At 26.5% G+C, this 10,529-nt stretch overlaps 1 protein-coding gene across 1 annotated transcript; it reads left to right on the top strand.

The window, feature by feature from the left end:
- Positions 1-641: 641 nt before the first annotated feature.
- Positions 642-6,868, top strand: LOC111035735 (ubiquitin carboxyl-terminal hydrolase 8-like). The gene is made up of 15 exons (XM_022317478.1): positions 642-936; positions 1,038-1,142; positions 1,210-1,431; positions 2,264-2,518; positions 2,589-2,923; positions 2,981-3,195; positions 3,279-3,368; positions 3,441-3,539; positions 3,612-3,698; positions 4,723-4,953; positions 5,127-5,231; positions 5,292-5,513; positions 6,278-6,411; positions 6,474-6,662; positions 6,736-6,868. Exons 2-15 carry the CDS (start codon positions 1,045-1,047, stop codon positions 6,830-6,832), a joined length of 2,379 nt encoding a protein of 792 aa, XP_022173170.1. The 5' UTR covers positions 642-936; positions 1,038-1,044; the 3' UTR covers positions 6,833-6,868.
- Positions 6,869-10,529: the final 3,661 nt, after the last annotated feature.

The following is a 10,529-nucleotide window of genomic DNA, read 5'->3' as shown; positions in this document are numbered from 1 at the left end:
AAGCCACCACTTATATAATTCAAACTTTGTGTTGAATTCGTCACTACATCAAATCCAACTTTTTATTTTCATAAGGATCCATAATTTTTTTTTTTGGTAAAATACAGCTTATGTAACATTAGCAGTCTTTGTTATAGGTGAAAGAATTTTTAAAACGGATAAAACTTTGAACGGGCGAAGCTGAGTAATTCAGCTAGTAACTAATAAGTAATAAATATTAAAATATGCATTTAGATTATTATACTTGTGTACAGTAAATAAACGTGATTAAATATGTCTAATGATGCCTGTACGGCTAAACCTGGTATTTAAATATTAACTTACGTCTTAAAAGAAAAATTTAAATTACTGGCCATCGGTAAAAAAAAGGTTGATAACTTCTGGCATCTGGTTTATACTGTTGGGTACCTACTGTATATCACTATAACACCTATAACAATTAACATCATGACAATAAGACAATATTATTGACAAAATAGATTTTGCCAAGAACCATAAATATAAACATAAACATGTTACAAATTAATAATGCGAGGGAATTAGTAAGTAGATTAAACACAAGATCGCGCTGGGTCTCTTGCCACAGCGTGAGAAGGTCAGTGCTTCACTTATCACCCGTTGGTGGGTACTCAGTATATTATTAATCCGTAATCACTAATCCTGTGGTAGATACCAATACCAAATACTTTAAAGTATTAATTATATTTTGTAGTTTCCTATTGAGAAAATGATAATGTCATAAATTTGGTGTCTATTAATTATTGCACCCTACTCTTCGGGGTTGTATGCAATGTTTGTGCTTGCAAATTAACGTCTCAAAAATAATTGATTTCAAAAATCACTGACTGCAGTAGATACTGAAAATAAATACTGTGAATATCATTGCTAAAAGAGCATTTTATATAAAGACTTCAAAACGCCTCATCAAAACCAAAGGTAAGCAATGTCCTTCAAAACGTATTACTTTTCACATACCAATATATACCAATTTAAGCTGTCATAAATAATAATATTGATGCATTTATTATAATGTTTAGACTAACCATGAGAAATAAAAAAGACCTTCACCTTGCGGCTTGTATTGCTGAATTAGATACAATGACAGAAATACCAGATAAACTAAAGGATTTGGATGTTATATCGTACGTATGAACTAATAATAATCGGAAAGAAACATTTAAATGTAACAAGAATATTAATTTTTTACAGACTAAATAAAAAAGCTGAATTGTTGTTTGAAGGAGCCATGACTGCAAATAATGAAAACGATGAAGAAGTTGTGTATATTTATTTAATGAAATATTGTCAAATTCTACAAGTTATGAAAAAAACTTTTACGAATGATAAAGATTATATCAATCTTATGTACAAAGACAATTTAAAAAAAGCTATAAAAATGTTGACCCATCTTAAAGAGAGTTTGGAAAAAAGGTAAGTTTTTCTGTTGTTGATCTTAAGTAGGTATAAATATAAAAATTTTAATTTTAAGATAAATTACACATCAAGAAATAGGTATTTGATAAATGGTTTATAATTTATCTATGGCCACATGTTGTAACAAAATATTAGTGTTACACTTATTCATTAGATTTTTCATAATTTTTTCTTTCTTTATATTTATTTATATCATTAAACATGTTCTGACTGACTGACTGATCAGCTAAGAGCCTAAACTAATAGGTATTTAATTTATATTCTAGAATATTATTTCTGGTTAAATATTTTAAATTATAAAATCTACTGAACATACACCTTACACATTATACTAAAACTATGTTTTAGTATTATATTATATTTCCAATAGAAATTTTTTTAATATTAAGTAATTTTATCATTTATCTAGAAGCTACTTATTAAATGGTAATTGACACTAATTTATTACTTTGTATTATTCAAAAAGTTGTAACACTTTATCTGATCTTTATGTCAGTCTATTATAAATAATAAAATTAAAATTAAAGTTTTTTATAAGTAAATTTATTGTTGAGTAGACCCAATATTAAATTCTTGTTCAATCTATGTGAAGATATCTTGTTCTCCTCAAAACATTTTTTTCAAATATTTCCTATTGGACATTTCAAATAATTATGGAGTCTAATAAGGTATATTAAAAGTAGTATTGTTAAGACAGAGCCGCCTCTGCTGTCAGTTAATCAGGAAAAAAAAAGTGTGTTGGTCATTAGGTATAATTAAAATTAAGGTCATTTAAAGGAATATAATTAAACTTTTGATTATTTATAAACTAATAATGGTGTTATTTCAGATATGAAGATAAAACAAAAGAAAAAGATAATACTAAATTGATGAAACATTCTAATCAAAACAGAAAACGTTTTGAGGAAAAATTAAATTTTGAGTTTGAAAGTACAATAACTAATGAAAACTTATTATATCTGTTGGACAATACAGATAGAAAAAAGATTTGTTTGCTTGATACCAGACCATCAGATATCTTCAATAAAAAAAAAATTATTTCTTGTGATGTAATTAACATACCAAAAGAGAACTTAGTTCTAGGGTAAAATTACATAATTAACTCCATTTTATAAAAGACATTATATTAATGAAAAACAATTATAATTTTTTAGTTTAACACCTGACATTTTAACAAACAAATTAGATGATCAGTTTAAAGAAATATGGATGAATAGACACAGTTACAATTATATTGTAATATTAGATCAAGGAACAGAAGATATAGATGATGATCAAAGATTACTTAATCTCAAAAATGCCTTACTTAAATGGGATACAACTTGTGATAATAGTAAAAAATTAAAATTTCTCAAGGGCGGTTATGAAGATTTTAATCACTTATGTCCATGGAATACTACTCAAAATAGTATAATAAAATCAAATAAGGATGTTGAACCTCTTTCAGATATAGAATTAGATCCAGAACCTGAATATGAGAAACTTGAAAGTATTGAATATTTATAATATTTATTTTGACTTAATTTAATATTCTTTTTATTATTAGATAAGCCGATTCAATATCCATCTTTGGGTACCGTACAGAATGATTTGGCTAAACTAAAATTTAAATCAACTTTGTATAATGGTTTAACAACAGATATTAAATCAAAGTTGGATCATAGAGACAATTATTCCAGTGAAGAAGATATTGATTCTCAGGAATTAACCCATACACCGATTAACAAACCACATGTACCCATTTTTGATAGATCTACAAAGGTATTAACTATCAAGATATTTAATTAAAAACAAAATATCTATAAATAAATAACCAATTTAAACATGTATTTTATACTTTGCAGCCACCTGTTAAAATTAATCAATTTGTGAGCCCAGAATTCATTAAACCATTGTATAAAAATAATGATGAATTAGATGACGAAAATAATGAAGTATTGAGATCTTTAAAATGTATATTTAGGAAATAAATTAATAAATTATTTTAACCACATTTGTTTCTATAGTTACCAAATAATATTGAACAACTAGAAAATAGAAGATTATCACTTGAAAATGGCTTTTTGGAAAATGTTGATTCTTATGTACACGAATACAAAAATCAAGTATTATGATTAATATTGTATTTTTAGTACCAATGTTGTGTTGATTGTATAATACTATTTAATTATTTTTAGGACACAGATTTAAATTCAATTCCACGTATAGACCGTTCTACCAAACCATCAGATGATCTGCTAATAGTTTCTAGAACAAAAATCATTGTAAGATATTTTTTAATATTTTTAATTTATTGAAGTCAAATTAACTTAAATATAATATCAAGTAATTATTTTAGTGTAGAATACTCATTATTGTAATTCTGTTGTTTTCAAACTGTGGTTAGACTAGGGAAATAAATATTTAGAAAACAGTCCCTGGGAAGTAATTCCTCTGCCAACCAATGGAACCATAATAATATATCCTCGGGACCGACATATTAATCAAATACATTAAAAATGTTTTTTACAATTCATTGATTCATCGTTTTGAATTGTTTTGTATATAGTCATTAGTGGTACAAGGTTAATCCTAATTCACATTTGTAGTGCAGTATAAAATCTGTTTGAGATCCTTTGTTGTTATCAATTATTGCTTAAAAATTATTTTTTATTGAATACCTAATTTGATATTTTTCGAGGCAGCTTATTTTTTTAATAAAATGTACTTTCATACTCTTTTTTTTTTTTTAATTGTTGAGTGTATAAATTAAAGTTTTGGTTTGTAACTAGGGATTTAAAGTTAAAATAAAATGTGTTCTGCTTCAAAATATTTTAATTTGAAATGTAGGTTATCACAGAAAAAAATCCTTTTATCAAGTATATAATATAAAAGTATTGTATTTCTATATTTTATAATAAGTATTCTATTTTAAAGTAATACCCCTTTGGTTACAAAGTTGGCATAGCTACAGTATTTTTTTATTTTGCTGTCAATTTGTTTATTTATTTATTGTTTGAAATAAATTAATATTTTAATTTTGTTATATTCATACAATTGATGGCACGGCAAAGACTCAATGAAATTGATATCTGATTATAATTTCTGGTGGGTGGTATATTGAACTTTTTTGTACCTTCTAAGTTAAGTCAATTTGAGGTTAATGTGTTGCTAGGTCAGTCATAGTTTGTTGTCTTTCAAATAAAACAAGTTTACACTGCTTCTTGTTCATACTGTTTAAGTTATAAATTCCAACAATTGTAATTGCTTCATATTAATTTTTAAATTTTTTGTTTCTTAACATTTTAGGGAGGAGATGGGTTACGAGGATTACAAAATTTAGGAAACACATGTTATATGAATTCAATACTGCAATGTTTAAGTAGCACTGAAGATCTTGTAAAATATTTTATAAACATTTATAGTAAATTCAATAATTTTAAAAGTAGAACAAAAGGTTTAGTAGCCAAAGAATTTAGTAACGTCATTAAAAACTTGTGGTCACAATCTGGCAGGAGTTTTCAGTGTCAACAGTTTAAGGTTAGTAAATTTATGAAATTTCACAACATAATTTAGTTATGCAAATTACAAAATGTATTTATATTTCATCAAATGTTTTATTTGAAGTATAAGTATTAAGTTTGCATAAATTAAAATAAAACAATTTATTTACAATACATAAATATCAAAATAATTATTTAAAAAAAAATTAGGATACAATTGGAGAATATAAAGATATGTTCAAACACTATGATCAACAAGACTCTCATGAATTTTTAACGATTCTCTTGGATTGGCTTCACGATGATTTAAATCAAGTAAAATATTATCTCATAAATTATCATTATTTAATAATTCATATCATCTATTTTTTTTAGCCAGAGGACAATAGGATTATTTTAGGTGCTTCAAAAGAAACTGGCGAAGAAGATTGGGGAAATTGGACTAAAGCAAACAATTCCATTATCCAACAACTATTTTATGGTCAGCAAAAATCAACAGTATCTTGTGACACATGTTTTGAAAAGTCCGTTACTTTTGAACCATTTTTAAGTCTTAGTCTACCATTGCCATCTGAGGGTAACAGATGTACTCTTTCAGTAAGTTACTTTTTTTATATGTATTTTCATTTACTATCCATACAGTTTAGTCAAAGTATTTATTTATTTTATTGATGTAGTGAGAGTTATCTGGGTGAAGTTTGTAAATTTGTCTATCTAGTTGATTTCAGTTACTTCAAAATAATAATCTGTTTCACTATTCAATTTATGAACCGTTCAATTTCTGTTTTGATAAAAATTTAAACTTTAAAGTAGTTATTACATTGTAAATAAATTTATTTTCCAAATAATTTGTTAAAAGTAAAGTTACGTCCTTTATATCAATTTAAATTTGAAAAACTATTATTTTTTTACTATTATTAATTATTATGTTTTGATAATAGTCATAAATTGTGATTAAAAAACAAACGTTATTATAAAAATCATAAACATAATAATTTGATATCAATCAGTTACTCTAACACGACTCGTCATATTGTCAAATACCTAAAAATAGAGCACAAATGTTTTAAAAAAAAAAATATTTTCTTACATTTTGACAAACTCCCTAATTAAAAAATATATAAATGCCACTTATATGATTATAAATTAGCAAATAGCTAAAAAAAATATTCATTTCAACAATGAAATTGACTAAAATTATTTTTATATAGTTTGTTCAAGATATTCTACAAGAATTTGCAAGTGTCCTAATATTGATGTATATAAATAATAAATTTAAATTAAATAATTATTTGGATAAAACTACAAAAAATCTTGTGTTATAAAATATATAAAAATTAAAATATGATATTATATTTTAGGATTGCCTTCAGTTATACTTAAATGGTGAATCAATATGTGGCTGGCATTGCCCTAAATGTAAACGCAGCAGGGATGCTACAAAAAAATTAGACATAATGAGGCTTCCTCCATATTTAATCATACATTTGAAAAGGTATTTTATTGGTTTTTATGTTTTAATATGAATACAATTTTGCTGATAATTTCATTATTTAGATTTTCAAGCAATGGTTACAAAAAGAATTCAAATGTTGAATTCCCTAAAATGAATCTGGATATGTCAAATTTTATCAATGGTTTAGAACACCGTAATTGGAAGTACTGTTTATATGGTGTATCAAATCATATTGGATCACTTGATGGTGGGCATTACACAGCTAGTTGTCTTAAAAATTCAATAAACAAGTAATCACATAGTTCAATTAAAACTTAAATATTTTTGACATGCTCAAGTGCACAATATATGTGTTTTTTACAGATGGTATAAGTTTGATGATGTCCGGGTGTATGAAATTGATTCTTCAACAATTTGTTCTCCTGAAGCTTATATTTTATTTTATTGTCGGAAAAATTAATTTTTTAATTAATAAAACTAACATGTATGTATAGTATTATTTGAGTTTTGTACACAAATAAGTATTTTATTACAGTTTATAATTATTTTTGTTATTAGATGTTGATTTGTTGATGTATCACACTACCTATACTAAATTATTTATTTATAAAAAACTTGTATTTTTTTATATTTTGTATACAACAATTTTAGTTAAATATTAACCTATGTCCTACGCTTTTTTTTGACAATTGGTTAAAAAATAATTGAGTTCTAAATAATAAATTAGTTTAAAAATATATGATATATATATAACTCTTGCCCTTTATACACATTCATAGATATCCAATTTTAAAGTTTTATACATTTTAAAATATGATTATTACTTGGTAATAATTTTAATATTCAATTATACAAATAAATCCATCAAATTACTTGCAACATGTTTCATCATTAATAACTGTTCAAATTTGTTATGCATACAGTGGTGTCCTGAGTTTTTTTTTTTTTGTGGGGGTGGATATTTTTCTTATTTATTCTATATTAATTTTATCTGAAAATGATTTATTTATGAAAATGTTGTTACCTATTACTCAAAAATTTTCGGGGGGAGGAGATTGTGCCCACTAACTCCCCTCCTGGATACGCCACTGAGTAAACAACTAAAATTGAATCCAGGAGCATATTTTTATAATTTATTGTGAAAATGTGTCTAAATTCTAATCTCTATTACTATTTGTAGTGTAAACAAAATTAAATAGCCAAAAATCGCACAACCTTGAAATAAAAATAAGTTATTATTATTAATCGTTATAGTAAGAGTAGTAGTAATAAATAATAATAATAATAATAACAAAAATAGTTGTAGAAGCCAAATAAATACGTATCCACTCAGCGACGTATTATTAGGAAATGTTTAAGGAAGGAGATAAGCTCATGTAATACATATGTATAGGTACATAACTCATAAAAGATTTGCTTAATATTCGATTTGTTTTTTTATAATTTAAGCGTAAATGACACAAACGATGAGTCGTTAAAAGCAACCATAAATTTCAACAAATTCGTATCTAAAATGTTATAAAACAAATAATGGGTTATTACTTATTGTGAGTAAAATAAACATTACAAACCAAATATTATTATATTATAGCCCTAGCCCCTAGGACTCCGCCGAACACAGATAGTTTGTTAACAGCTGATGTATATTGCATACTGTACAGTGTACACCTAGGCTGTAGACAGGGGGGAGGAGTTCAACTCCCCCCCCACGAATTATTTTTTAAATAAAGATTAGTTTAATTTAAATTATATTTTCATAATATAACATATATATACTCCAACCCCCCCCCCTAAATATTTTTCTGGCTACGGCCTTGCTGTCACGTCACGTCATTCTGCACTGACATTAAGATTCAAGACATTTTATTCTTGTAATAAGTCATAAATGGAATTATGTAAGAGAGGTTAAAATGACGAACAAACATGTTTAAAAGTAAGTACGTATGGTCAAAAAGTGCATTATACTCTTACCAACCATCAGACAGGCCCTGATTTACACAAGTGCAGATGGAGCATTTGCACTTGACCCGCAATTTCTGGGGGCTACCGGTCTCCGTAAGTTGTAGACATTTTTTTTTTTAAATAAATTCCACAAAAATGTATTTTGTAAAATGTAATACCAACTATCAATGTTCAAAGTTCAGTATACATTTTTATCATAATTGTCAGTTGAATTTTGGTTTTGTTTGTCATTCCACATCCCAGTGCTAATCAGTTACTATCACAAAATGTTAAAATAATAATAATAGAAAATTGTTTGAACTTCGGAAACATTTGATATCTAATTAGTAATAACTATTTATAGATTTCTTCAAGCCCAGTATTTACAGATTAACCCGTCATTGATGACGCTATGAGCATTTCGCTCACCCTCACACAATTACCATTTTTAGAACCACTGCCTGCTTTATATTTCATTCGATTTTGACAATATTTTATATTAAATTCTTCATTCCGTTATTACGACAAACGTCTCGTAATCGCAGGTAGACGTAGAGCGCATACGACATAGCCGAATAAAATGATTCAACAACTATTGGGTCAGGTATATATAGATATATTATGTTACGGGAGTTTAAGCTTCCCATATCGGTAAAAATATACAATAATTTATTAGTTTAATTATTAAATACATTAACCATTTAAGTCATTTAACATTTAACTAATTATAATTAATCACGTAATTATATTTATATTATACAGTGACACAGTGTATTATTATGAACAGTAACAATTATATTGGCATTAATGAACAAATTACCTTTTATATGCAATAGAACATTCAATTAATCAGTTACAAAGTACAGCAATTTTCAATATGGTTACCTTAAATCGAACGGCATCGAATTTATCAGTTATAGCTCCTGGTCTTTACAAATGAAAAAAATAGTATAATCAGTATCATCATCGCGTTTACCTGCCTTTAAGACAAACGTTGCGACCCCCCCACAAAAAAATTACCATTTTAAATTTAAGACCAACAAACTTTTGTTTTTATTTGAAAAGTGCAATCCCCTTCGTGGCATGTAGGTTAGCTGTATAAAAACGATATTTCCAAAGGCACCGACTTTAACTCTTTAAAATCAACGACTGTGTGTATTTTTTTCTTTTTACATTTTTGAGAAATCTACATGTACCTAATTTACGTATAAAACATAATAATTTAGGTACTCTACAAGTTTCATATAGGTACCAATGAATTATTATTTTTCTTTAACTTTTTTAAGGTACAACAAAATAACTAAAACCGCAAATCTTAGTCTTACATTAATTTTTTCTTTGTACAACAACTATGTAGATTTACGCACGAAAAAACGTTTTTGTTATGTTATTTGATTGGTTTTATTTAATAGGTATTACATTATTTTTAATAGGCGCATCAACGGGCTGAAGTAAAATTAATTTATACGGCTTGCTAGGAATTGTATTGAATTGTCAAGCTTATTGACGAAATAAGAACACAAAAATAATTACTAATAACAATAATAGTTTGGCCATTTGAAAAACAAACGTACAATATTATACAGAAGCCGGAGCTTAACTGCTCTCATTCCCAATTATTTTAATATATCTTTTAGACCTTATTAGTGGTCTTCCTCACGTGGATAGGTACTATAGAAAAAGACCACGGACTTCGGGCCATCAAAAGGCCGCTCATATTATATAAATATAACAATTTGGTATCCAATTAGCATAGTAATTAGTATTATAGCCAGTAGCCGTAAAGTTTTCGAAATATTTTGAGTGTTTACGGACTTTTTAAAATATATTTAATGATAATTTGCTTAGTAAGTATTTTTTATTTTTTTTTAAATTGTCTTTTTTCATTATTTCGTTATCATTGACATAATTGGCAGCTTGTGCGGATTCGATCGCCAGACCCCTGTGAATCGACGCAGTATATATACTTTAGTCTTTAATGTAGACACAATGTGATGTTCATACAACAACAATAAAAACAATAATAATTATTATTGTTTTAGATTCTGAGCTGAGCGATTGATGGTTTACAATGGTTTGTCCGTGTTTTTCCGTGTGTTTTAGGGCAGAGAAATGTAACCACACCTGTAAAAGTATACCTACTTTCACTTGGCAAAAACCTTTAGTATATTTTATTGAGATTTGGTACAAAACTAAAAAAACATGTTGGTTAAATG

Source organism: Myzus persicae, unplaced genomic scaffold, assembly GCF_001856785.1.
Source record: "Myzus persicae strain clone G006 unplaced genomic scaffold, MPER_G0061.0, whole genome shotgun sequence".
NCBI classification, from domain to species: Eukaryota; Metazoa; Arthropoda; class Insecta; order Hemiptera; family Aphididae; genus Myzus; species Myzus persicae.
Note: the sequence above shows the minus strand (reverse complement) of the source record. Positions and strands in the feature narration are given on the sequence as shown.

Excerpts from the sequence above, each read along its gene's own strand:
- LOC111035735 (XM_022317478.1), top strand. The coding sequence starts at position 1,045 with ATGAGAAATAAAAAAGACCTTCACCTTGCGGCTTGTATTGCTGAATTA. Across the intron at positions 2,924-2,980 it reads TGAATATGAGAAACTTGAAA|ATAAGCCGATTCAATATCCA; the intron begins GTATTGAATATT and ends TTTTATTATTAG. Across the intron at positions 5,514-6,277 it reads GTAACAGATGTACTCTTTCA|GATTGCCTTCAGTTATACTT; the intron begins GTAAGTTACTTT and ends ATTATATTTTAG.